Source organism: Molossus molossus, unplaced genomic scaffold (assembly GCF_014108415.1).
Source record: "Molossus molossus isolate mMolMol1 unplaced genomic scaffold, mMolMol1.p scaffold_m16_p_15, whole genome shotgun sequence".
Lineage (NCBI taxonomy): Eukaryota > Metazoa > Chordata > Mammalia > Chiroptera > Molossidae > Molossus > Molossus molossus.
The window spans coordinates 75,227,153-75,255,038 of record NW_023425350.1 but is presented as its reverse complement, the minus strand read 5'-3'; the positions used below and the strand labels follow the sequence as shown (position 1 = coordinate 75,255,038).

Genomic DNA, 27,886 nt, shown 5'->3' with positions numbered 1-27,886 from the left:
TGATTTTTCCAACTTACTTTATTAAAGTATCTGACTCTAATGAAAAAACTCCCAAGAACATGCCTAAAAATGCTGTCCAGTTTATGCTTGACAGCTACAGGACACCTGCAAACGCGATCCAAAGTTTGGATGGCAAGGTAATGCAGGAAAGGGAGTGGGGGAGGGCAGGGACAGCACCTGCAGTGGCTGGCGTTCTCCCTGCCAACAGACCAGTCCCAGCTGCGATCCTGTACAAGTGCACGTTCCTGACTCAGGTTCAACTCCTCTACGCAAAGGCAAAGGCCTCTACACTCAATCCGAGTCACTGTCTGTCTCAGCTTCTTTCACATCCACACTGAATTTGTATTCCTGGTCACATCCCATGTAAGCATCACTCATGAAGTACAGAGTATAGTTGTGGGCACCAGTGGCTGGGGCCACGAAGTCAAGCTTCACCTAGAGAGAGGAGGCAAGAATCAGGGTGAGCAGAACACAGGGAGAGGGCCATCTCAGGACAAATGCTGGGCCAGTGGACACTCACCTTGGCCTTCTGCTGCAGGGTCAGCCTCTTGATGGAGATGAGGCTATTGGACTTGGCATCTCCAATCACCACCCACCAGCCCTCTTCACGTTTCTGCAGTGACCAAAAGCCAAGAATTTCAGCACATAAAACTTAACAGCCATAAAGTAGAAAACATAAACCAGACAGCTTTCTAAAGTTTCCTCCTGAAATACAGTTTGATAAAACTAAGACTTTGAAACTGTTACAAGGTATCTTAAGTGAACTCAATTTTTAGGTCCAGCTTATTTCCTTATCCCAAAGTAACTTCTCTTCACTACTGGCCACTGCATCCCAGATCTCACTATTACAGACCTAGACTCTGTGGCTGGTAACTTTGAGTTCTTCAGACACCCTTTTTAAGGTACACATGGCAGATTAAAATGTAAACATGGAGAGGAGCCTGCTCGCAGAGAGGACCCGAAGTGGGCCTTGCCTCTTATCAAGATACTTCTGCTGGCCACTCCATGTGAGAACGCCCAAGAATTCCAGTTCCCAGCAGTATCTCAGAGTGTATTACACTTGCTTCTAAGGTTAGATTTAGTGTATCTGCTTTCACCCTTCAGTGATTCTCCCATGTGAGGGATCAGATTTTCCTGTTCCCTGCATGGTAAGAACCATGCAATGTGGCAGCACAGTAAGTGGCAGTGAGAAAGGAGAGAAGAAACACCTAGAAAAGCCCAACTGTTCTGGAGCCATTTAATTTAAGGTTAAAGACAAATGTTCTTTAATAGTCACAGCTTGACAAGACTGTTCAGCTGGTATTTTTAACAATGACCAGTCATCTAAACTGTTTTAAGGAAAAAGAAACAAAAAACACCAGTGGCCACAAGACTAATTCGTAGTCTATGACTGTGACTTTGTTATTGCTTTAAATCTCCCTCTCCACTGACAGTGCACCCTTGTCCTTGGACTCTAGGACAAGGACAGAAGGCCTCCAATAGACACCTGGAAAAGCCAGCTACCAGGGCATACCTGTGGGAAGAGAGGTGCAATCACAGGGCCTGTGACTTCTTCCTCTCGCTCCAGCTGCACCAGCACCACAACGGGCCCACCACTGGAGAGAGAAGCAGGGCAGCACATCAGCACTGGGGCGGAGTCATAGCGCGCCCGCGGGACCCAGGGGCTCTGGCTCACCTGCGGATGCCATCCTTATCCACCACTTCATAAGACAGCTCAATGTTAGGGTAGCGGTTACAGAAGCGGGCCACATCTGCCATCTGGCCGTCAGACAGCTGAAGCAGCGCATTTCGCTCTTCATCCTCCATCTCCATGATGTCGAACACACTCTCCACTCCCTGCAGTGGCATTCAGAGGTCAGGGGAGGAGAGAACACATGCTAACGACAAATGAAACGTGTTCTTAGTGGCTGCTAAAGACGTGGCTTCAGATAGAAAACAGCCCGTATTTGTCAGGCTCTCTAGCACCTCGATGTGTAACACCTTCAGAGGAACCAGACTACTAGAGAGCTCCCCTCCTGTGACTCATGCCCCACAGCCCCCACCCCAAGTCCAGGACACTCAGCTCTCAGGCTTAGCCAGGTCTGAACCCAGCTCACCTTGTCTGTGCAACGTTTGATGTGCTCTGAGGTGAAGTGTGGCAGCTGTTTCAGGTATGAGTCCTTGGACCACATGGCTTGGGTGACCATCTGGGCCAGTTCCATGGCTGCCAGAGCAGGACTGAGCCACCCATTGCTGGAGAGGACGTCCACACAGGCCTGGATGAGCCGGATCGCCTGCGTGGGGCAGAAGCACAAGAGCAGGAGGGGTGGAAACTGCTACCTCACAGGCCCCTGGGGGCCCCCCAGCCACGCCCACTCACCCACACTCTACCTTGCTAAGGATCTCCTCGGTATCTGACTGCAGCTCAGCACTCAGCTGCATTCGGGACAGGTGAGCCTGCAGGAGCAGGTTGGTCTTGACGTGTGGGTCATTGAACTTAGGGTTGTTCAACTTGTGGGGGACCTTCTGAGCCAACTGGAAAGCGCAAGAAAAATAGCTGGTGAGGAACAGGTGACCCAGCCTGAGACCAGCTCTCAGGCCCAAGGCACCATCCATCCCAGGCTCACAACCCTTTAAAACTCAGAAGGGGGTGGCGGTGGACATAGTTGATGGGGCGTGCTGGGGTTTTGCTGTGGTGACAGGTCTGTGTGCTCTGGGCACACCGGCCATCTCCTGAAGCCAAGGCATCCTTACTTGCCGCAGGAGGTTGTCCTCATGATGCCGGATGGGAATGTTCTCATACTCAGCCGCATTGGAGATGATCTCAATGAGCCCCCGCACCTTGGTCTTGGCATTCAGGGACATGCTGAAGAGCTCTGACAGCACAAGATTTGGGAGGAGTCAAAAGCAGCACAAAGGCGCAGGGAGAAGAGTTAACTGCCTGGGCACCTTTGCCCTACCCTGCACATCCCTCTAACAGACACGGGCACTGGAAGCCCGTCATCTCCTCCTGGGTAGCTGCACCCCTTCAGAGCAGGGCTCCCTGCAGACAGACAGCAGCCCCTGCCAGCCCCTCACCAATGGTGGTGTAGTTGATGTAATAGTAGGCGGCAATCATGCCCAGGTTCAGAGGCGCCACGTCCATCTCATCCTCTATGCTGATGCACTTGGACTGCTCCAGGTCACTCAGGGTCTGCTCCACCAGCTCCGACAAGTGGTCAGACAGGTGACGGTGGGAGATGCCTGCGAAGGAGAGTGGTTAGTGAGTCAGGGAGATGGCCAGCGAGAGCTGTGAAAACCACAAAGGACAGGGTGCTCCAAGGTCCGCTGACCCTGCAGGTTGTAGTAGTTGGGGTTCTGTGTCATGCGGCGGTACAGAAAGGTCCAGGTGAGGTAGTCCACGGCATCCTGCTTGTTCTCGATGGTCTTGGTGACGGTCTCAGCATTGAAGTGGTCATGCATGCAGTGGTCCAAGTGAGACTCCACGGGCAAGGGCTCATATAAGAACTTCTTGAAGAAATCCTGTGGAGTGGGGGTGGGAGTACTAGTCAGTGACAGCATGGTCACAGAAGGGCCAAGGGCAGATGCACAGGAGGTGGCCTTGTGTGACAGACACAGCTAACACAGAAGTGGAGGAAAGCAGCTGCTAACAAGTGAGCTGGGTCTGCACCTGGCCAGCTGGGTGTGTACACCTGTTCCCCCTGGCATTACTGGTTACTGTCTCTGTGGGAACAGGGACACATGGAGTCATGCAGGCTGAGCAGCACAGGAGGAAGATGGAACCAGCCAGAGGACGGAGACCTCAGCACATGGATGCAACAGCAACAAAAACAAAAGGCTACAAAATTCCCTGTGGCTGAAAGATTCATTACAGAGCAATGTGGAAAAGAAAAGCAGTTGACAGAAAGAATGTAAACACTCACTGAAACCTCTAAGAAAAGATGAAAGCCTGTATCCCGAGGCCAAGAGGCCAGGACTGACCTTTTTGGAGCCCTGGCACATGATGACGCAGCGCCCCTCATCATCCTGCAGAGGTCTGTTGGCATGCCCCACCATCTGAAGCACATCGTAGATGGGGTAGTCCACGTACCTGGTGACAGAGGGGAAGGCAGAGTGCATCAGCACAGGGACCACACTCAGGAGGCTGTGCCTCCCTCGTGTCAGAATGAGATGCGAGCGTGGGGCGACATGGATGCGTCACAGCAAACGCTGGGCTCAGTTCTTGTGCTGAGGCCCAGGTATTACTTGCTTATCGTTGCATCATTGCAATTTTCAAGGTTAAGAGTGGTGACTTTGTTACTCAGGATCTTTGATTCAAAACTATAAACCCATCTAATGGCAAAAGCAAAGTAACTCCCTAATCAAAGATCACACGTGTCAGTCAAGCTGCCTAAACCCAATAGCTGTGTATTTCATAAGTTACCAAGTCACCTGACTTAAATCCAAACCTAACAATAAGTTCAAACATTAAAAATAATACTCATTTGAAACAAAAGTAATCTGTATTTTGGGAAAAATTATTATTGAGAATGAAATTACTTGAGCTTTTTCTGAGAAAAAACAATTCTTCTACTTCTTGTCACCCCAAGAGTGTGTGACCTGGACCAAGTCATTTTCCTGATCTACAAAACAACGGGCTAACTACGTAATCCCTGAGGCTCCTTCTGGCTCATATCCCCTGGTTCTCCATTTACTGAAACACAGGAGGACAACTATAAAGCCAATGTGAGCCTAGGTCTTGAGACTGAAAACTCTCCCAAACCCGGCTGAGCTGGAACCTCGGCTGGCTGTTGATTGCCCGAACACCTATCTTCCATCACAGCTAGTCTCTACATTTGCAGGTGTTATGTCCCTTTTAGGAAAGGCTCCCCTTAGCACAGAGCGCAGCTGGACTCACGCGTGGATCTTGCCATTGTAGTACTGGGTGTCCATGATGATCACCAGGTGGGCAGCCACACTCATGCCCCAGCAGAGACTCCGAGAAGCTACCACCACCTGGATGGCCCCTGAGCAGCAGAGGGGAGAAGACGGCTGAGTGCAAGGCTCCCTGGCTGAGGCAGGTTTACTGCCTCTGGTCAGGCAGGGGTTTCTCTTAATTCAGAACCCAGAGCAAAGCTTTCTGGGAACAAGGTCTGATATGATGACGAGAACAAACACAGTACTGTAAGAAGTGGCTCCATGCCAGTGTTGCCTGTTTGGGGGACTCTCCTAGAGACAATAAGGTAATCCTGGAACAAAATTCCCAGCCCGCCAGGCCGGTGTGGCTCAGTGGTTGAGCACCGACCCACGCACCAAGAGGTCACCGGTTCGATTCCCGGTTAGGGTACATGCCCAGGATGTGGGCCTGATCCCCAGTGGGGGGCATGCAGGAGGCGGCCAATCAATGTTCACGCTCATTGATGTTTCTCTCTTTAAAAATCAATAAAGAAAAAAAAAAAATTCCCAACCCAAGGAAAGCTAGGCTTAGACACCTGCCTGACAGACTGGTCCTGATCGCTGGAAAGTGCCAACTCAATCATGGCCTGGCTCAGTCTGCAGTGGCAAAGTTGAGCTCTCTGAGTGTGCCCAAACCAGACAGACTCAAGGGTCAAATACTGACAGGAAGAGATTCTGGCAGGACCACTGCCATTGCAGCTCCACCACTGCCAAAATGTAATACCATTTACACATCACTGAGGACTAACGACCGCGGCAAGTCTGATGTCCATGGAAAACCAGGCACAGAGGCTGAAGGTGCTGGGCTAGAAAACCAGGTTCTGAAACAATGCAGCCTTGCAGGTCCACTTGCTTTCTCTCTAGCAAGTAGGGATGACATTTGTCCCACCAACATGATGAGATTACTGGGAGACTCAAATGAGGTAACAGGAGTGAGCACTTTGAAAAGAGTGTGCTGCAGAGAACCAGCAGTACACCTGAAGCTGAAAGCATACCACCTGCTTCCCTGGATACCATGATCTCACTGTGCCACAGGCTCTTACCTGAGCTAAAGAGCTGTTCCACCAGGCGGCGCTCCATGGGGCTGAGCCCCTCGTGCAGGTAGCCCACCCCATTCAACAGCGTTTCCTTGAGCGTGCTGTCACTCAGCTTCTCCAGGTATGGGATGAGATCCTTCTCAGTGCAGTGTAAGAACCTGGGGGCACAGGCACTGACTCAGCTGCAAATGCCTCCAACTGTGCAGTGGTCCAGCCCCTGGCCAGGGGTGGGGCCTAACCCCGCCCTCATAAACATACCACCCTTCAGGGTGGGCCACCCTCACTGGATCCAGCTCCCCTCAGCCAGGCCAGACAGGAAGAAGTGGGCGGAGCCTAGCCGCTCCCCACCTCTGCCGCTGGATGTCCGCTGCACAGGTGGTAAGGATGTCGATGGCAGTGAGGCGGGTCTGCTTTCGAGATGGCACAAAAACGATGACAGGCTTCTTGGGAGAATGCTTGGTGATGGCATGGTACACAGGCTTGGCCATGGACAGCAGGCGAGTCTGTGTGTGGCTGATGTTGAAGCCCTGGGGGTCACGGAAAAGAGACAGAGGTTACAAGACCCAGTAGTCTGGACAGGAGACCACGAGAAAGGGAAGAGCGGGTCCTACCTGGATGTGCAGCTCCAAGGGCACGGGGCGCACATTCGGGTGGAAGTTGAAAGTGGAGGTGGCACTGCACCCCAGCCAGTGGGCCACGTCCTTAGCATTGGAGAGCGAGGAGCTAAGTGCCACAATGCGAATGGGCCGCTCAATCTGGGAAGAGATGTAGCGCATCCGAGAGCAGATCACTTCCAAGACAGGCTGAGAGAGAGGGACACAGGGGGGGGGGGGGGTCACCATAGGCCCAGGTGCTACCCGGGGCCCTAAGCTACCCTTCATGTACAGCCCAACATGCCTGAAATGATCTCCCAGCACCTCCTCTGACTGGGGCTCCCACCTCTTCCACAGCAGCCAATCCCCACTAAGATTGCCACAGAAACTCATCATTTTTTTTTTTGGTTAACCCTCACCTGAGGATATTTTTCCATTTTTTAAAAAGTGGAAGGGAGAAAAAGGGAGGGGGAGGGAGAGGGAGAGAGGAGAGACAGAGACACATGGATTGGTTGCCTCCCGCACAGCCCTAACCGGGGCTGGGAATCGAACCTGCAACCCAGGCATGTGCCCTTGACCAGAATCAAACCTGCAACCCTTTGGCCTGCGGGCCAACAGTAACTGCTCAGCCAAACCAGGCAGGGCGCATCATCCCTTTGGAATAAGGTGACAAGTAAAGTCCTCCTGGGAAAATGACCTAGTTCCTGGCCTCAGACTCAAACATGAGGCCCAATGCCATGGTCACTTGACTAGTCACAGCCCCCCTTCTGGGCTGCAAGGTCAGGCCATACCCCATTCTCGCCCCCGATGAGGTGGACCTCGTCCACCACGAAGAGGTTGATGTTCTGAACATTCTTGCGCTGCTTCCAGCGCCGGGAGAGGATGTCCCACTTCTCAGGGGTACTGATGATGATGTTGCCTTTGCCCAGAAGCTTTAGATCCGTGCTGGTCTCGCCCGTCAGGAGCACCACCTTCTTGCTGAGCCTGTCCTGGAATTTCTCGTACCAGTCCATGTACACCTGGCAGGCAGAAGAGGGAGGGCGGAAAGTGTCAGGCCAGGCTGGGCAACGCTTCCTTTATACGAGAAAAAGCTGAGAAGCCAAAGGGAAGAGCCGTTGCTCTATAGTTCTTGAGCTCCTTTATAACCCACACCAATCTTTAAGCAATGGGATGCTTTTCGTGAGGTCACAAACTGAAGGAATGAGGAGGAAAACCACAGTCCTGCCCCAAATGACCCTGCAAATTTTAGGGCTTAAAGAAGCTTGACCTGAACTCGGAAATAGCCTCTGGGAAGGCAGAGGTGACAGTGCCCCACTGCTCACCTGCTCTGCCAGCGCCTCCATGGGGGTGATGTAGACACAGCGCCCCTCCGAGCTCTGCAGCAGCATGCGCAGGATGGCAAACTCCGCACAGATGGTCTTCCCACTGCCGGTGGGCGCCCCCACAAACACGTTGTCATCACTGTTGTACACCGTGTTAAACACTGCAAACCAACGGGTGGCAGCATGAGACCGAGGAGGAGACTCAGTGTTCATCACAGAGACAGCAGGAGCAACCTGGCTGTCTGCGCAGGGGCCAGCACTGATGGGTGACAGGATGCCGGCCCCTCTGGGCAGTTGGGCTGCCCATCTGTCCCCTCATGGGTCTCCCTCCCACAAAGAAGGAAGGAGTGACCAAGATCAAGAGTTTCAGTCCCATGGAGACTTGTAGGACAACGACAGAAGCAAAGCAGGCCAGGTCTCCATCTCGCTTCTTAGCTGGTCTCCTCAGGGACCAAGATGCAGAGCAAAAGGGCCCTGGCTGCCTTTTTCTGCCCCAACCTCTCATGTTTCCTAGCAACAGTCTAACGTGATAAGAAGGGACCAGCCTAACCCTGGCATCGAGACTGGGTGAACGCCCAAGTCCTGTTTGTTAGCTTGTTCAACTGGGTGCCTCTGCCTCATCTGTCAAATTAGACACTGATAGTGACATCTCCCATAGTTAAGTCACTCACAGCGTTGGTGGAAGAAATGAAAGAGGAAACATCCATGAGGCACTCAGAACACAGGCATGCTCTGTGGACGCAGCTGTTATCCAAAGTGATGAAAGGGACACTCTGCCCAATACTTGAGAGTCAGGGGCAGGCAGCCTCCCGAGTCAGAAATAGCAATGCACTATGACTGATAAGACCCTGCCCCACCAACCCTCCTCAGTGAGACATGCCAAGCAAAGCAGATCTAACCCCACCAAGGACTAGAGAGCTCCGTCAGTGATGGGCCGCCATGCCTCCGAGACCCGAGCACCCTACTGCCCTTCTGGCCCAGAAAACATCTCTCTTGGCGGTACAAGGCCTCCAGGGAAACTAACACACCTACCTTGGGTCTGGATGGGGTTGAAGAAAGGAAATTTATCTTGGTAAAGGCTCTCAAAGGCGCTGTTTCTCAAGGCAGACACGGGCAAGGGCTGCAAGTCCAGAAGCTCAGTGGGAGGTGGGTACTTCTCCGGCAGGATCAGGTGTCGGAAGGAGACAGGAAGCTGGGTCTCACAAGCTGCCAGAGGAGAAAGCGTCGACAGTCCTCTTTACCTAGCGGCCCCAGGTCCCCTCCATGCACACCGGAACCCCAAGGCAGCAGATGCACTGTTCTCCCCACCGCACTCATCCTTCGTTACCCTGGGAGGACCCGTCCCTTGGGGGGCTGTGCAGAGGCAACACTCACAGAGCCAGCGGTCAGACACCACTCGGATGAAGTACTGCGGGGGCAGCGGTTCAAAGACAGGCACGAAGAATGTAATGAGGTGTTCATCCTGGGCATACTTGGCCTTGAGTAGAAAGTACTCATGGTGCAGTATCACCTCACTGTCCACATCCTCCACCAGAATCCAGAAAGCCTCAGATGAACCATGTACCTGCAAGAACAGAAGGAATGTGAGCCAGCACCTCCAACCCCACTGCCCTGGGATCATGCGGAAGCCAGTCCCTCCGGCCAGCAACAGCTTGCCTTTTCATCCCACTGGAAGTCTGGTGTGATGGTCAGCTCCACTTTCAGGGTGGAACGTGTGATGGGTTGCAGGTGTACTGACAGCTCCAACTTGGGGAACAGGTGGACGTACTTGTGGATGGTCTTGCCCATCTTCGGCATGCGAATGAGCTCCCCTGTGAGGACACACGAGGGCACAGGAGCTGCAGCCCAGCCTGCCAAACGTGTCTGTGCATGGGGCCACGGGGGAAGCGCGGATTCTCTCCAGTGTGGCAGGCTCTCCCCTGCACTCTCAGGGGAGCCCAAAGGAGTCAAAGGCCAAGATGAGGGACTGGCCCACTGCCTGAGTGGGCCACAAGAGGTGGCCAGGACATTAGGCACAAGGCCTAGGGACTGGAGAGTATGAAGGCTCAGAAACACCTGGACTGTAAACCCAGACAGATGGTAGCTTCCCACACACCTATCTCATTATGATTCAGGTCGTACAGACGCTCAAAGGGGAAGTTTTTCTTCTCAATCTTCTTTACTACTTCCTCAGGGAGTTTCCGGAACTGACGCAGGGGACACATGGACTGCCACCTACCCGGGAAGAAAACAAAGCATTTAGTTCCTTGTGCAGGGCCTGTAACAAACTGCCCTCATCGTGGCTTCCAACAGATCAGCCGTGACCGCACAAGACACAGCTGTCACACAGACATTCGGACAGTGCCAGCTGCGGGCCCGAGAGCCACCCTCACCATGGCCCTGTGCCCTCTCCCCAGCTCCACCCCTCAGGGCCTTGTCTCTTCTCAACTCCCCCCAGGTGCATGTCCCATCCCATGCATCAGGACCGGAGGGCAGGTGCACTCTAGACCTTTCCCACCACCCTCAGCTGGGGACCCCAATTGATGACCAACTGCCAGCGCCCTGGGCCCTTACATGCGTTTATCAATCATCTTGCAGAGGTTAAGGGTCTTGTCTGTAAGCTGCGCCCACCCTCGGTTCAGGACAATTTCGAAGATGGCCCGCATCAACCGGCCTGCCGACTGGTGAAAAACGAAGCATTCCCTGTTACGTCCCCAATGTCCCCAGACTAACAAAGCCACTTGGCACAGTTTAACTGCCTCACTCTGAGGCAATCAGCCTCACCCTCACCCTCTGTCATTACCCTCTCCCCCTGCACGCAGAAGGTGCCTGCGCAACACAGACTAATTAGAAAAGGCAGTTTGAGCTCACCACACGTTTTAACCCGAAGCTCACTGCATGATTTTAAAGCTTTGGGCTCATTGAGTATTTAGGGCTCTAGCAAGAGTAAGGGTGCTAGTGACTTGCTCTTAGAGGTAAAAACAAAGCACAGTTAATAAAGCCTTTGGCCAGTTCTGAATTATTCAGAGCCCAGCAGAGGGAAGCCGATGCAGTGTGCTGTCGCTCCCCCTCGGCACTCTCCCTGAGGTCGTACCTCCCCACACGCTCAATAGCAGTATAAAGAGTGGCTGTTTGATACACCCACGCAGGAACCAGTAAAGCCAACGAGAGATCTCAGCACTCCTCTCCCTTGCTGGTGCTCGGCCCACGTTCTCCAGGAGGCACATAGCACAGGGGAGCGAGCTGTTCAGGCCCCTTCTCCCAGCAGCACAACTCTGCCCTCACCTGTGTGACATACACCATGTCGGCCATCAGTGCAAAGCCCTCCAATTTCAGCTGCGAGATGAAGGCTTGGAGAAGTACATTGATCTGGAAAAAGCAAGGTCAGCCAGAAAGTGGCCGATCATTGAACAGTTCAAGGAAAGAAATCACACTTCTGCTCTGGGCATCCATGCCAGACACCATCTTCTACAGCTCTTGACTTAGACATAAGTCACTGTTGCTCCACATGAAAAGAACACATGAGAAGGATGGATGCTGGGAGGATGGAGCAGGCTACCAAGCACAAGCCCCAACCCAAGGCCCATCTCTCAGAAGATTCTGAAAAGCACCTAGCCTCACCCCGAGCAGAGGTGCTGGTCTCACCTTCGCACTGGGTTCCTCGATGCTCTCCTTGACGGGAATGGGCACCCTCTCCAGCAGCTTCTGCAGCTCCAGCTTCTCTTCCTGCCACAAGAAAACAGGTCAAGGAAAAGCCAGGTGGCAGAGAACCTACTCAGCGACTTGGCATTGAGTACCCGGTACCTGTCCCAACATGCCGTAGACTCACCTCTCTCACGGTGATGTTCTTGAACTCTGAAGACAACGAGAAGACTCTGAAAAGCTCTATCTCGCTCAGAGTGGGCTTCAGCAGCTGGTTGTAGGTCTGCACTGTGTCATTGGTGATATAGTAGTGACTGGCTATACGGCCCAGCTCTGTCACCTATGAAGAAGGAAGACACAATCCAATGCTGAGCATTAACAGGCTGCGACCTCGCACTACAAACAGGTGCCCACTGTGTGAATGCATCAGTGCAAGTGCCTGGCCCAAGCACATGAAGGAAGATGGCATAATAATCAGACCTATAGTGAACTGAGGCCCACAGAAAAGACGGATAAGCCCTGGCCAGTTTGGCCCAGCGGTTGGAGTATCAGCCTGCGGACCAGAGTCCCAGGTTTGGTTCCTGCTAGAGGCACGTACCAAAAAAAAGAAAACACATATAAATTAGCCACCGCCACTCAAGATACAGAAAGAAGGCGCTGGTAGCTTGACTCTACCATTTTAGGAGTTCCTAAAAGGCACAGTGCAACCCCACCTGTTCTCTACTGCTCCAAGCAATGGGCATGAGGTGGGCTCAAATAAGAGAGCAACCTAAAAATATCTGCTAAGACGATGACTCTGGCTGAGACCTCTGCTTCCATCCCTCAGCCCACTCACCTGGAAGTTGCCGGTCTTCTTGTCATACTTGACCAGGTTGTTCTTATCCAGCATCAAGGCAGCAGTATGAACCAGATCCAGTCGGCGCTGGTCCAGCAGGGGGTCTCCCTTGAGGTCGTCGTGAGAGATGCCGTAGAGGGTTGGGGATCGGAGCATTCGGATATACAGGTAGGCATAGCCAAGCCAGTTCACTGCATCCTACAGGAGACAGTGTGTGGGTCTCGGCATGGAGAACTAGTGTCCAATTGAAAAGCTCCCGCAGAATATTAGAAATCAGTTCCCAACTATAACAATGTGTATTACATGTCTTCTGAGGGTTTATGTTTCATTATGGAAAAGAGGGTGGTCCTTTCTAGATCTTGTCACAGGGAAATTATCATCCACAGACCCAAGCAGCTTGAGAGACTGTTCATACTGAAGCTGGAGGACCCTGGGTGCTGGTGGCCTACAGCACCACACAGACCATCCCACTCCTGGTACCCTGGCCTCTCTGAGAAGGCAAGAGGTGCCAAGGGCAGCACCCTCCCTACCTTTGCATTCTGGACATTCCCCAGCACAATTTCCGCATTGAGCATGTCAGGCAGCTTTGACACCATCTGGCTCTCAATAGGAAGCTGTTGGTTGAGCAGGGACAGGTAGTACTGAAGCTCCCCGTGAGATGTAATGAGTATGCCTTCACCCTTGGTGTCATACTGAGGTCTTCCAGCACGTCCCAGCATCTACAACAGACAACAAACCAAGAGGACTTTGGCCACAGGGTTGCTGGGTGGAACTCCAGGCTTCTCCTTTATAGACCCTCGCCTTCCATCTGCCATATTTTCAGCATCCTTGCATTCTATACACAAGGTACGCTTCCCCACCAAGAGTACACTCAAAGGATCTGTACCTGCAGGATGTCCAGGGCCCCCAGTTCTGTCCAGCGCCCCTTCTCCGGACTATACACCTGAGTGCCTTTGATAATGACTGTATGTGCAGGAAGATTCACACCCCAAGCCAGAGTTGCTGTGGAAACTAAAACCTACAGAAGCAAAGCAAAGTAATAAGGAAAACAGATGTTACCACCAGAGGTCAATATTTCCAACTTCTCTAGGCAACCAGCCCGAGCTTCAGCAGGACTGAGGTGGGTCCCATCTTGTCAGTGTGAGGCCAGAATAAAGAGGGAAGAAGTCCTTGGGTACCTCATCTAGTCAAGAATTGACCTTTGCCTGGCCAGTGAGGCTCAGTGGTTGAGCGTTGCCCCATGGACTGAGGGGGTCCCTGTTCAATTCCCAGTCAGGGCACGTGCCCAGGTTGTGGGCTCGATCCCCAGTAGGGGGCATGCAAGAGGCAGCCAATAGATGGTGCTCTCACATCGATGTTTCTCTCTCTTCCTTCCTCTCTCTCTAAAAAAAAATCAATAAAAACATTAGCCCTGGCCAGTTTGGCTCAGCAGTTCAGCGTGGGCCTGCAGACCAGAGAGTCCCGGGTTCGGTTCCCACTAGTGGCACGTACCACAAAAAAAAAAAAAAAAAAATTTAAAAGAAAAAAAAAATGACCTTTCAATGTTCTAGAGATACCAAGAGGCAGAAGTGCAGACCTATAGCAATCAACTTAGGGCTACTAGACAATTAAACACACAGGCTCCCCGAGGGGAGGGAACGGAAGTCCCCGTGTGAGGCCTTGTTTGGCACTGTCCGGAGTCACCAACGTGCTATGCTTCTGGGCACTTCCCTGAACTCAATCACCTTCGCCCGAGAAGTACGTGAAGAGCTGGAAAGCTGGGACCACAGCTGTGCTACAACTCTCTGACCCGGGCTACCTGAGCCAGAAACAACCAAGGGGGCGCGAACGTATGGCACACCTTTGACATTTCAGGTCTCCTGAAGTCTGCGCTTTGGCCACCCTCACCTGAATGTGTTTATCAGCAAAAAGGTCCTCTACAAGTGTCCTGTCAACTCTGGTCATGCCCGCATGATGAATAGCAAAGCCATAGGGCAGGAGATCCTTCAGCTCCAGGTTCTGTGAACAGGGAAAAACAGGTGATGAGGTAAGCCTCCCTGTGGGAACTCTCCCATGGAAGAAACCAATCTCTTCACAGGAGACCCTTCCCTCTCCCTTCCCTGCTCCACACAACTGCATGCAGACGATCAACCTTAGCCAGTGCCCAACAGCAGCACCCAGTCTAGTCCTGAAGGACTGTCTGGTCAACCTCCACTGAGCCAGTTTCCGGTAGGAACGGGAGAACCAGCCTGTCTCCTCACCTTGCACTGCTCAGCCTCCGTCCGAAGGACTTCTGTGGAGGCAGAGCCTTCTCTCAGAAACAGACCCAGAGTGTCCTTCTCTAGGCACATGTCCCGGATGGCCCTGGCCGTCTTCCCAGTCTCCTTCCGGGAGTGTACAAACACCAGCACCTACGTAGAAACCAGGTTCGCTAGTCAAGAGACACGGCTCCCACAGCACCAGCAGCAAGAAGCTGAGGTCCTGAAGAGGAGCCATGGCAGGAATATACAGGCTCAGAAGCTTAAACAGGGCTGGGAAGACCCTGAGAGAATGAACCACCCAGTATGGTGAGAGAGTCCTGAACTGGGAAACCAAACTGCCTGCCAGCACCACCTCCCTGATAGCAAGTTTACACACAACGAGGATGCAAACTCAGAAATCTCAATTAAGAATTTGTGTTCGGGCTCAGTGGTTGAGCGTCAACCCATGCACCAAGAAGTCACGGGCTCAATTCCAGGTCAGGGCACATGTCCAGGTTGTGGGCCCGATCCCCAGCGGGGGACATGCAGGAAGTGACTGATCGATGTTCTCTCTCATCGATGTTTCTATCTCTCTCTCCCTCTCCTTTCCTCTCTAAAATCAATACAATAAAGTTAAAATTAAAAAAAAAAAAAAGAATTTGTCTTTGGGCACCTTGTAGCACTCTAAGCCACATGAAGAATGTGTCTGCAAAATAACAGCTAAAATATTTATGAAATAACAGGCACCACCCTTTCTAAAAGGACATTAAGAAATTAAGTCTCGGTATGAGATAAGCACCATTTCGCAGAAAAAAAAGTCCTCCAAGTATTTAGTGCCAAGAAGAAATTTGTCTTTTCATCCAAATTTATCTTGTTACCTAAATGCAATGCCTTCTTTTTTTCCATCCTCACCAGAGGACATTTTTGCATTTATCTTCAGATAGAGCAGGAGGGAGAGTGGGAGGAAGAGAGGGAAAGAAACATCGATGTGAGAAAGACACATTGACTAGCTGCCACTCACACAACCCCAACCGGGGCCGGGGATGAACCACAACCGAGGTATATACCCTTAGCGGGAACCGAACCGGGGACTCTCTGGTCCGCGGGCTGACGCTCTAACCGCTGAGCCAAACCGGCCAGGGCAATGCAACGCTTCTTATCAGACAAAAATAAATACAAAACCTGTTCCTTTACCTTACTTTTTGTCTTGGTTAACATGACCAAAGTCAGTTTTCAACTAAAAATTTTTATCAGCCGGGCTGATGTGGTTCAGTGGATTGAGCGTCGTCCCATGGACTGAGAGGTCCCAGTTCGATTCCCGGTCAGGGCACATGCCCAGGTTGCAGGCTCGATCCCCAATAGGGGGCAGCCAATGGATGGTTCTCTCTCACATCGATATTTGTCTCTCTCTCTCCCTCTCTCTCTAAAAAATCAAAACATTATTTTAAAAAACAAAAAATATCATACTAGTAAAATGCCCCCCTTCACTAGCTAACTTTCATATTTATTTTCACTGTGTTATATTTTGAGTGTAAGCCACCCAGATCTCTTATGGAATGACCTTGGATAATACAGATAGACAAACTGATTATCTGCACCTAGGGATTTATTTTCTGGGAGTTTTTAAATTACAAACTCGATTTCTTGAATGGTTTATAAGACTATTCAGGTTATCTATATCACCTAGGCTGAATTTTGTTAGTTGATAGTTTTTAAAGAAATGGCCCATTTCTTCCAGGTTGTAAAATTCATGTATAACATGTTATTCAGAGTATTCCTTCATTATCCTTTGAATAGCTACAGTTTCTGGAATATCCCATTTCATTCCTGATACTAATGATTCATGTTGTGCCTTCTCTCTTTATCTTTGTCAATCTTGTCTAATTACTGCTGTCAAGAATTCAAAAGAACAGAGTTCAAGAATGATAAGAAACCACACACAGACCTGATTTTTTCCTGCATGTTCCATGATCTTCTCATAGACGATTTCATTCATGATCTGGAAACGCTTGATTGCCTTTTTCTCTGTGATGCCAACATAAGTCTGCTCCAGAGGCACTGGGCGGAAGCTAGAAGTTCAACAGTTAGACAGATGAGGCTTGTGGCACAGAATAGTGAGGAATAAATGGTCCTTTTTACTACCCAGGAACAATATTCCTCTTTTTCAAGTTACACCACATCCAACCCAAAGGCCTTTCTAAAACCCAATCCAAAAGAGCTCCTTGGCAAAGGGGCAACACGACAGGAAGGTCACCTGGTTAAACTTCTCCCCACCTCTTCTCATACCTATTGTCAAAGTAGAAGAGGCCCTTGGCAGGATCAACACGCAAAAAGGTGGCCACATCTTCATAGTTGGGGAGGGTGGCACTAAGCCCGATGAGTCTGACATCCTCTTGGGTCATCTCAATGTTTCGGATGGCCCTGGCCACCAAAGCTTCCAAGACAGGACCTCTATCATCGTGGAGAAGATGGATCTCATCCTAAGAAAGAGCAGCAAATTACCTCTAGGACTACAGAAATGGAGCCCTCTTTCCTGAGAGTTGTCGAGTTTTGTAGGTACATACCTAATATGCCAAATAAAGATGACAAGAAAAGGGATCCCAGGCCAGATAAACCAAATTTACCAAGAAACCCCCAGAAAATAACATGCTCTGCCATGAGCTGCTTTGCAACAATGCTTTATGGCACGTGAATCTAATACTTCAGGCAACTGGTTCATAACTTCTCTCAAAGGTCTATTTCTTTACTGAAAACGAAGCAGTAGAGAACCTTATTAAAATGCACACTTGATCCTGGTCAGTATGGCTCAGAGGTACGAGCATCGTCTGCGGACCAAGAAGTCCCAGGTTCAATTCCAGCCAAGTGCATGTGCCTTGGTTGCGGTTCGCCCCCGGCCCCGGTTGGGGTTTTATGGGTGGCAGCCAGTCAGTGTGTCTCTCTCACACTGACGTTTCACTCTCTCTTCCTCCAGCTCTATCTGAAGATTAATGTAAAAAAAAAAAATCCTCAGGTAAGGATTAAAAAAATAATTTTAAAAAATGCACATTTGCCCAGCCGGTGTGGCTCAGTGGAGTGAGCGTTGTCCCATAGACTGAGAGGTCCAGGTTCGATTCCCAATTCCAGGTCAGGCAGGGCACGTGCCCAGGTTGCAGGCTCAATCCCCAGTAGGGGGCGTGCAGGAGGCAGCCAATCAATGTTTCTCTTTCACACTGATGTTTCTATCTCTCTCTAAACAATCAATAAAAATATATTTTAAAAAAATGCACACTGGCCCTGGCCAGTTTGGCTCAGCGGTTAGGGCATCAGCCCACAGACTGGAGAGACCCGGGTTCGGTTTCCGCTAAGGGCACATACCTTGGTTGTAGAATGTCCCTGGCCCCGGTTAGGGTCGTGTGGGTAGCAACCAGTCGATGTATCTCTTTCACATCGATGTTTCTCTCTCTCTTCCCCACATTCCCACTCTATCTGAAGATAAATGCAAAAAAATATCCTCAGGTGAGGATAAAAAAATAATGCATACTGCATTTTAGTAGCTGTGGGGCGGGGACCAGGACTCTGTATTTCTTCTAAGAATTTGAACAGCAAGGCTCAAAAGCAGGAGATGGCAAACTTTTTCTTAAAGGGCCAGATAGTCAATAATATAGGCTTGTGGGCCACAGTCCCTGTGACAAATATTCAATTCAGTCATGGCGGCACAAGAGCAGCTGTAAACAGTATCTAAACAATATGCATGGCTGTGTCCCAGTGAAACAAAATCCAGCAGCCACAGCTTGCTGGCCCCTTCTCTAGAACACCAAAAAACAACATGTGAGCTCTCCTTTCTGCTCCCAGACAATTCAACTACACTCAGACTCAGTCATTGGTCCCTGGGCACTTCTGCTACTATGGAACACAACATCCTGATTCCTCATTCAGTCCCTTTGAGAATGGACTACCGATTTATAAAGTCCTTTGACATTCTGGGAGGACACATTAGCTTTTTGTCGGTTTACATCTCTCTCAAATATTTCAGACATAAAAAACATATAAATGATGTGGCAATCATCGTGCACTTACTGGAAAATTTTCAGTGAGGTACAGGTTGTCATTTAATGGTAAACGAAATGCTGACAACAGAAGTCATTTCAAAGGCTAATGACTAAAGAAAAGTTCCTGGACCAAACTGGTCTCTGCGCCCCAACAAGTACCCCCTGCTCACCAGAATGATGAGCCGCACGAGCTGGGTGTAGGTGCGCTCCCCACCCTTGCGGGTAATGATGTCCCACTTCTCAGGGGTGCAGACAATGATCTGAGTGGCGCTGATCTCTTCCTTGCACAGCTGGTGGTCACCAGTCAGTTCCGCAACAGTAATGCCGTATGTGGCCAGGCGCTGGGTGGAGGAAAGGCACGTCAGGCAAGAATGCTTGCAGGGGGCCTTGGTTCCAAACTGTCTGAAGTCTGAGCACAGGGTATTGGAAGTAGGTATCAAACCCATCAGGGAAGCAGCAGGTGAATTACATCGGCCACATGAACAAATCCAAGTTTACACTCAGGCAAATGAAGCAGACAAAGGCTCTCCTGGAAGTGCCACACACGAGGGGGGATGGAAACGTGTAGATCACAGAACCTAGACTAATACCAGCAGGTCTGCTATCAACCCCAGCCACGTAAGGGCTTCATGACTCCTCCAACAGTGCCCAAGAGAAAAACTGGAGCAAACTGCTGAGAGGGTGACAGAAAGACGACAAACCCTTGCAAAGGCCAGGATGAATCAAGGACAATCCTTGGTTCAGAAACACTCTATACCTGGGTCAAGTACCACCTGTGAACTGGAAAAAACACCATCTGAAGCATTGCAGAGATGCTGATACAAGCAGTGAAGTACCAGGCCTGCCCCCAACCCTATGATAACTACAGCCATCCCCTCCTGGAGGAGAGCTCTACCCTTACCTTTCCAAAGCTGCCCACCATCTCCTGCACCAAAGAGCGCATGGGAGCGATGTAGATGATCTTGAAGTCGTCCACGTTGATAGTGCCATCCATGTTAATGTGCTTCCCAATCTCGCGGAGCATGCACATCAGGGCCACGTTGGTCTTCCCAGCACCCTGAAAGAGAGGTCAGGATGGGCCTGTTTACCTGGGAATGCTCACTGCCCTAACTCCTATGGGCTTACCACCAAAACAGACTAGAGCACATCCTGGAAATTTTATTCAACCATTTAACATCTCTTCCATCCAAGAACGAAGAATTGAGGGGTACAGGTGGAGATGAACCCTCTTGCCACCAAAAATACACACACATGCCACAAGCAAGCAGCCAGTGCAGTGCTTACAGTGGGCGCGCACAGCAGCAGGTTCTCGTCTGTCTCCAGGGCGGCCCGGTAGAGCTTACTCTGGATCCGGTTCAGCGTTTTGAAGCCCTCGAATCCAGCCTGGGCGTACTTGGGCAGCTTCTCCACTGGAAGCAGTTGCTGAAAGGAAGAAGGGCATTCGTCCTGTGCTGGCAGCACGCTGAGCAGACTGTGTTCTTGCAGGATCTCCAGGACTCCGTTTTCTGGCTAACTCCCTGTGTGCTCTCTACTGAAGGCCAGACCAGAGGGGTCAGTATTGTGCCCTGGGCTCAAAATCAAAACGGGAAAGCTGCTACTTCTGGAACAAACTGTCCACAAGACAAGGTCACACTGTGGCCAAAAGGTTGAAACCCAAATGGGAAGGGAGGCGAGCTGAGGAGAAAACCGAAGCACTGCACTCACTTCCTCGGAGCCGAAGGGCTTGGGCTTCAGGGCAGGCACGTGCACCTCTTCATAGCCCTTGCGCTGGCGACGGAAAGATCCATCCGGAAGCTGACAGCGTTTGTTGGCCATGAAGTGGCTCCCCTGGGTGAAAACCAGGTCTTCCAAGTCTAGAACCTGCCTCGGAGCCAATGCCTGAGAGCAGGAAAAACAGAAATACAAGCAAGTGAGGAGGCCAGCCAAACGAGCTTCCATCCACCACTGCCTTGGAAAGGGCCTAACACTGACCTCCCCGCCCTGGTCCAGATCCATGGTTTCCAGGTCAGTGTCCATCCGGGACTGCCGCACTCGCTCCCTCCGGGACCGCTCCTCCTGCAGTGGGGAAAGATAAGAAGGGTGACAATTTATCACCATTCCCGATCATGTCCTTCTCCGTCCCTCCTTAGCTGAGCTTGACTCAGTAAGTCCCCAAACAGAAAGATGGCCCTTTGTGTTCACAGGACCACCGAATGAAAGCAAGGAAACAGCTTTAAAGGAACATAACATGGGGGTTCAAATGCAGACGGTCAAAATTCAGCATCAAGGGCTCACGCTCTGTTCTGCAAACACATGTCCTTTCCTCTACTTTCAGAAGACACCACGAGGTACTATGCAAGCAAACAGGAAAGGGCCACAGCGCTGGTCTCTCCACCACACCAGTGTGAATCTGTCAATTCTAATCTATACCACTGACAAACCCCCAAATTTTAGAAAAATACTTTACTTCTTCACCTTCCAGTTAGTAGGCATTTAGCTTTATGCTACAACCTTCCAACTGATGTCTCTTTTCCAGAGCAAATACTCTAGCCCTGCAATCAGACAGAAAGGCAGCCCTCACCCGGATCAGATCCTCCTTCTCTGTTTCATGGAGCTGGTAGAGGAACTTGGACAGATCTGGATCAGATTCCATCTTTCCCATAATCCTTTCCTTTTCAGGTTCACTCTGTGCACTGGCCAGCAAGGTGCAATATAAAACTGTCAACAGCAAAAGGAGAAAAAGAAGGTGAGGAGGCAGTAAATAAAATCAATGTTCAGCCCTGGCCAGTTTGGCTCAGCAGTTAGAGCGTTGGCCTGCGGTCCAGAGAGACCAGGGTTCGGTTCCCGCTAAGGGCATGACCTTGGCTGCAGTTTGTCCCCGGCCCTGGTTGTGTTGTGTGGGTGGCAGCCACTCAATGTGTCCCTTTCACATCAATGTTTCTCTCTCTCTCCCTCTCTCTCTCTCTCTCTCTCTCTCTCTTCCTCTCTCTTTCTCCCTCCCTCCCACTCTATCTGAACAAAAAAAAAAAAAGGAAAAATGTCCTTGGGTGAGGATAAAAAGAAATAATAGTAAAATCAATGTTCAACCTTGGGGTGGAAAGGAAAATGTGGGGTGGAAAGGAAATGCAATCAAGCTGAAGCTATGAAAACAACATGGTCTCCAGCACACACGTGTACACACACGCTACAGAGGGGCCACTGTACACTCACTCATCATCCTGTGCTGCCGCAGCACTTTAATGAAATCGAAAGTGTTGAAGCCAAGGAGCAGCACCAGCTGGTTCTCACACTCCCGGTCATCACTGGCCGTCTGCAGAGAAGGTGACACCAGGATTAAGGACACAGACACCTGCTTCAAACACTGTCCCATCCCCTAAGATACACTAATTGCAAAAACATGACTTTGACCATACCTTTAAGATTTCCAACACTTCATCTGCCTTCTTCTGTGACACAATGGCATCATCATAGAAGCGACTGAGCTGCCGCTGTAGCCAAAATGCATCAATGTCCCGAGGGTGCAAATCCTTCTTCTTAGAACTCATCAGTTCACCAGAGGCTACAAGCTGCACAAAGACCAGGCACTGAGCTCACCATGTCTCTCTTTCTCATCATCCTGCAAGCGCTCTGCTCGCCACCCATAGCCCACCTTCTGTTGAGAACTTTCCAGAGGAATAAAAGTCTGCTATCCTAAATTCAGGAGCACACCAATCTCGTCAACACGTCTCATCAATCATGCCTTTGGGAAGGACTAAAATCGTAAGGAAATCAAGACACTAAATGTTTATTCTGGCCCACCCTACAAAAAGGAAGCTCAATAAATGATGTAACAGGCCCTCAGTACAGGAAAGAACCTGGCCTACAGCAGCAGGCAAGACAGACTATACTCACATTGGCCGAGAGGGTGCAGCGCACCACAGCCTCATCCCCTTCCATGTCGTCATCAGATGCCTCTTCTCGAACCTCTCCGTACACATCTTCATCGCCTTCCTGTGGAAAGATCCCCAACCCCAACCCATGACTTAGAGCTGATTCTGACATCACCACAGAACCTCTCCCGAGTCACTTAAGATTAGTTAGGGCGATGGTTTTGGGACCAGGGTAGCCTTCTCCAGAGTACATTCAACGGAATAGCCTCACCACCCCAAGTCCACGTGGCTTCAAAAGGTGCTTCCACCCTCTTTTCTGCCTCTCACCTGAGGCCACCACAAAAGCAACCAATTGGACCACACTCTCTCTCATATACACAATCAACACATGTAAAAAGAGCTCGCAGCTAGCAGGAGAGATGAACTATGCAGAAGCTCGTTTGGATCCAGAAGTGCAGACCACACTTGGCTTGCTCACCAGTCTTCACTCACACTGGCTCACACTACACTGTGGACTCGGCAAAGTTTCATATTTAAAGCAGGCACTTAGTAATAAGCATTTGTTAAATGAATGAGTTCTACGAGCAAAGCATTCTTTCAGGTTCTTGCTACTTAAAAGCTAAAATTCTATAAACTGTACTGCAGGAAGAGGCTTAGCAGTCAACTACTGCACTCATCTCATTTGACAGGTGGAGAAACTAAAGCAAAATGGCCTACCCAAGACATAAGACCAAAATTCAGACCTCCTGACTCCCAGCCTGGTGCTCTCTCCTGACTCTTCTGTGCTGCCCCTTGTTCCCATACTGGCATACGATACTCCAAGGCCAGCATTTGACCTCCAGGAGCCAAACTCACCATTGAGCATTCTAGGGCAACTTCACGAAAATTGTCAAGAGCCTATCCCCCCTTCATTCCTATTTAGTTATATTCAAGGAATTATGACAGGTAGTAAACTTCAGTAGCTGCTGCAACTATTACTTGAACAACTGTGTACAAAATATGCCCATACTGCCCTGGACAGTGTTTCCCAGTGGTTAGAGCACTGATCTGTACACCAAAGGGTCGCAGGTTCCATCCCCAGCCTCAGTCAGGGCACATACAGAAAGCAACCAATCAATGTGTTTCTCTCACATCAATGTCTCTCTCTCTGTCCCTCTCCCCGTTCCTCACTTCCACTATGTCTTAAAAAAAAAAAAAGGCAATGGAAAAAATATCCTCGGGTGAGGATTAACAACAACAAAAGAAAAGCCCATGTTCTTGGGCAAATGTAGTCTTTTGAAACTGGCAGAAGGAACCAGCATGGACCAGCGGGACGCGTTCACAGCATGGTCACAATGCAGTAAAACATGGTGGCACACACCTTCAGTGAAGGTGTGCACTGTGCTTATCTTTTTCTTTTTGCTGATGCACTTAATTTTAAATTATTGCATTAATTTATACTTATAAGTTTAATTTACTTTATAAAACCTGAAGAGAACAGTTATAATTTTTTAGCAAAATAATCCTTATGCCCAAGTTTGACACCCATATGACACCATAAAGTTTATCTGACTTCAGTTTGGGAACTTCCTTAAACTGGAACAATTTCAAAAAAACAAGAATAAACTAGATCCATTTGTTTTAACGCTCACCTCCTCATCAGACTCAAACTGCACGTTCACACCGTATGTCTCGTCAATGTTGTCATCTGAAACCATGAGGGATCATAGAAACCGTTAGTGACAAGAGGCCCTACAGAGCGCACTTTCTCCCCCACTGCCTGACTTGCCTTTGCTCGGGACAGATCTCAAGCCTAAGGACTCACAGACACTTAAGGACCACATAAGAAAGCCATCTGTGCCGCCACCAGTGAGGGCTCCTCCGACCTGCCAACCTTGGATATGACCCTGCTCTGCTTGCTCAACCACTGGAGAACCCAGGCTCTTCCCAAGTGTGCCCCAGGTTCTATACAGTAAGTGTCCAAAGTAAGAAACAGCTTCTGTTCTAGGAATTCTGGTATCCATCAATCATAACTCCTCAATAAACACCAAACAGGTTATGGGAACAGGCACATCAGGTGTTTCAATGACTGACCCCTTTAGGGGTCAACAAGCAACCAGTTAATATGATCAAAACATAAGAAGCTGTTACCCATATTCTGAATTTCCTTGTCTCCACCGTAGTCTGTGATCTTTTTGCCCAAGTTCACTAGCACATGGTATCTGGTATCATCTGTCTGCCCCAGCAACAGGTCAATCTCCTTTCTCCTTTCCTTGTCACGAAGCTTTTCATTCTTTAGGACAGCTAGAACTTCATCAGCTGCCCCACAAAGAATATCACGTGGCTGGTGGTAAAAAAAAAAAAAAAAAAAGCACCAAAAACATTTAGAACAATAAGGCCCTGGCCAGCATGCTCCGTGGTTAGAGTGTCAACCTGAGCACCAGAAGTCACAGGTCTGATTCCCAGTCAAGGGAATTCCCCAATTGGGGCACATGCAGGAAGCAACTAATTGATGTTTCTCCTCTCCACTTCCCTAAAAATCAATGGAAAAAATATCCTCGGGTGAAAATTAATAATAATAATAATAATAATAATTAAACAGTGAAAGGTAGAATATCACTGACCAGCTTTATGTGACAACTGGGTGTGAAAAATCATACCTCTCTGAAACCTGCATACCAGATTCCAATCATTGTCATTAATGTTAATAAAAAATGCCACCTGTCACACAATGGAAGGAAAGCCTGTTTTAAAAAGACCAAGCAGCCCTGGCCGGTTTGGCTCAGCGGTTGGAGCCTCGGCCTTCAGACCAGAGAGTTCAGGGTTTGGTTCCCGTGAGGGGCACGTACCAAAAAAAATAAATAAATAAAAAATAAAAAGACCAAGCAGCTGGTCTTAGGAAGCATTTCTCCAGATGGCAGAGGCACTCCGGTCTTCCTCTAGCCCACCACACTTTTGGTAATTCTGTCCTCACCTCCTCTAGTGCCCACTCCACCAGGGCCTCTCTGAGACTCAAAGGTCCTGAATCTAAACACACGCATACAGTGGTTAAGAGCGGATTCTGGACTACCCTGGCTCTGCAAATACAATCTTTGTGGCCTGGGAAAACTGTGTAACTATTCTTTGCCTCACATCTCTCTTCTAAAAAACTGATAATGAGTATTAATTGCACCTAATCATAGATGCATGAGGAATATAACATGAAGACACACAAAGTGCTATCCCACATAAATTAAGTGCTCAGGAACTACTTGCCACTTCTTCAAACTGGCTTGGCCCACAGAGGAACACATCCGCAGACAAGGTTCGACTCTCTCCCGCTCCAAAACTATGACTTCACCCTCTGGTTGCCTCACCTGGTCCCCAAGAGCAGCCTGGATGAAGCTGAGCAGCACTTCATAAGTCTCCCGGGTCTCTTTGGTTTTGGGCTTATAGATGATGCCCACCATCTCATCAATGCCCTCCGAGAGCAGAGTGTACCCCTTCATCTTGTTGATGTCGTGCCGGTCCTCATCACGCTTTCTTCGCCTAATGGACACAGTGTGATGGTGAACAGGCAGAACCTTCTCTTCCCAGAGGCAAGATGAAATCAAACCCACCCTCCTCTCCTTATCAGCTTCATGGAATACAGATAATATTTAAAAACATGAATCTGTACCTCAGTAAATCATTCCCATTTGGCCTTAGTCATTTGCAGGAGTTATTTCTTATTTATTTATCTATTTAGTTACTTATTTTTATTCTCATCGGAGGACATTTTTGCATTTATCTTCGGATAGAGTGGGAGGGAGAGAAGGAGGAAGAGAGAGAAACATCGATGTGAGAGAGACACATCGACTGGTTACCACCCACACGACCCCAATCAGGGCCGGGGACAAACCAAAACCGACGTACATGCCCTTGGTGGGAACCAAACCCAGGACTCTCTGGTCTGCAGGCTGACGTTCTAACCACTGAGCAAAACTGGCCAGGGCAGGAGTCATTTCTTTAGAGGAACACCGTAAATAAGAGAAAGGGAGCCCTCTGTCATTCTCTCACTAGATGCACAGGATCTTACAATGAGACATCCTCTCATTCATTTAAAAACACAACCCTTTTTATTTTGTATGACATTATACAACTGAATTTTGACTGATGTTTCAAGTACACTTTCATTTTCCAGCCAGAGAAACTGTAGTTCCAAAGGAATCTACTGCCATTGATTTCCAACAAATTATAGCAAACTGGAAAAGAAGTCATAATTTACAAAGTGGGAGACCAGTAATGCACTAACTCATTTCAAATGTAACTACTTTCATCAAAACTGGGCCTACAGCCCTGGCAAATTTGACTCAGTAATTGGGAGCATTGGCCAAAGGCTTAAGGGTCTCAGGTTTGATTCCTGGTCAGGGGCACATGCCTGGGTTGGAGGTTTGATCCCCAGCCCTAGTCAGGGTCATACAGGGTCATGAGAGACCAATCAATGTGTCTCTCTCACGCCAATGTTTCTCTCTTTTTCTCCCTTTCTCTCTGTCTCCCTCCCTCCCATTCTATCTGAAAATAAATGGAGAAATATCCTTGGGTGAGGATAAAAAATTTTTTTAAAAGTCTAAAAGTTGTTTTCTACTTCAGGTACACTTGTTAAGGCCAAAGAACCTTTTAACTTTCATGTTGTTTTTACTTCACTATGTTATTTTAATGCCACTCATGTCTCATCTTGCACCTGGCATTTCAGCAAAAACGCTGCTCCAAAGCTCAAGGGAAGGTGGTCTTTGCATCTAAAGAAAAGTCAGCCTCCCTTTGGCACTCACTTGGCTCTTCTTTCCTCCTGCATCTGTGGTTTGGTCCGTTGAGCCTTATCTCCCATGCGGGTGCCCTCCAGCTTGCCAACCAGGGACAGCACCTCGCCCGTGGGTTCATCCCGGCGGGTCCGGTCAATGAGAGAACGGTCGGCTTGGAGGACAAGATTGGAGTTCTGAAACAGATCACAGCATTACTGAAGCTCTGAGTGAGCGGGGCCGGCTCCCACCTCAAAAGGACACCAGCGGATGATAACAAAGGAAGGAAACACCGGAGCGACTAAGCGATGATCATCACTAGTCGGAACAAAAAGATGCGTTCCTGAAGAAAGAGCACCGCGTAATCGCGCGAGTAAAAAGCAAGCAAAGCCGCAGACCAGTGCGGCTCTCACACTGCCCATCAAACCCGCGCGGGGAGAGAGCCGGGCATGCGGGGGTGACGTCTGGCAGGGGCGGCCCGGCGCCCAGAGGGCAGGGCCCCGGATCTATCTCGGCCCCGCTTTCGCGGCTCTCCCGCAGGCCTCCCGAACAGGCGCCCTTCCCCAGCCCCCCGCTCCCCGCGGCCCGCAGTCCTCCCCGAGCCCACACGCACCGCCTTGTACTCGTACTGCAGGCTCCGGGCGGTCACGTCCGCCATGGCCGCGGGCGCGCGGGGGTCTCAGCGACCCGTTCCCCGAAAGCGCACGCTGCGAACGGCCGCCGCTCTGCGACG

At 49.9% G+C, this 27,886-nt stretch overlaps 1 protein-coding gene across 1 annotated transcript; it reads right to left on the bottom strand.

Annotated features, from left to right (window-relative positions):
* Nucleotides 1-9: 9 nt before the first annotated feature.
* Nucleotides 10-27,886, bottom strand: SNRNP200 (small nuclear ribonucleoprotein U5 subunit 200). The gene is made up of 45 exons (XM_036262326.1): nucleotides 27,767-27,886; nucleotides 27,187-27,350; nucleotides 25,753-25,924; nucleotides 24,548-24,740; nucleotides 24,049-24,104; nucleotides 22,440-22,538; nucleotides 21,962-22,114; nucleotides 21,759-21,858; nucleotides 21,130-21,266; nucleotides 20,541-20,624; nucleotides 20,274-20,447; nucleotides 19,854-19,991; nucleotides 19,471-19,626; nucleotides 18,740-18,910; nucleotides 16,828-17,021; nucleotides 16,487-16,610; nucleotides 14,563-14,712; nucleotides 14,210-14,320; nucleotides 13,209-13,340; nucleotides 12,853-13,041; nucleotides 12,323-12,520; nucleotides 11,675-11,827; nucleotides 11,491-11,571; nucleotides 11,131-11,214; nucleotides 10,420-10,526; nucleotides 9,962-10,080; nucleotides 9,523-9,677; nucleotides 9,241-9,430; nucleotides 8,899-9,072; nucleotides 7,867-8,027; nucleotides 7,336-7,563; nucleotides 6,563-6,754; nucleotides 6,300-6,478; nucleotides 5,958-6,109; nucleotides 4,877-4,985; nucleotides 3,961-4,069; nucleotides 3,312-3,501; nucleotides 3,058-3,222; nucleotides 2,734-2,855; nucleotides 2,371-2,514; nucleotides 2,097-2,273; nucleotides 1,676-1,836; nucleotides 1,514-1,595; nucleotides 521-613; nucleotides 10-435 (listed from the first exon to the last, which is right to left on the bottom strand). The coding sequence occupies exons 1-45, from the start codon at nucleotides 27,809-27,811 to the stop codon at nucleotides 292-294; spliced, it is 6,411 nt and encodes a 2,136-aa protein (XP_036118219.1). The 5' UTR covers nucleotides 27,812-27,886; the 3' UTR covers nucleotides 10-291.

Bases quoted from the DNA above. Each gene is read 5' to 3' on its own strand.
- SNRNP200 (XM_036262326.1), bottom strand. From the start codon at position 27,811: ATGGCGGACGTGACCGCCCGGAGCCTGCAGTACGAGTACAAGGCG. The intron at 9,678-9,961 runs GTGTGTGGGAAG...GTGTCCTCACAG, and splicing joins CCTGAATCATAATGAGATAG to GGGAGCTCATTCGCATGCCG. The intron at 614-1,513 runs GTATGCCCTGGT...TGGTCACTGCAG, and splicing joins TTGCACCTCTCTTCCCACAG to AAACGTGAAGAGGGCTGGTG.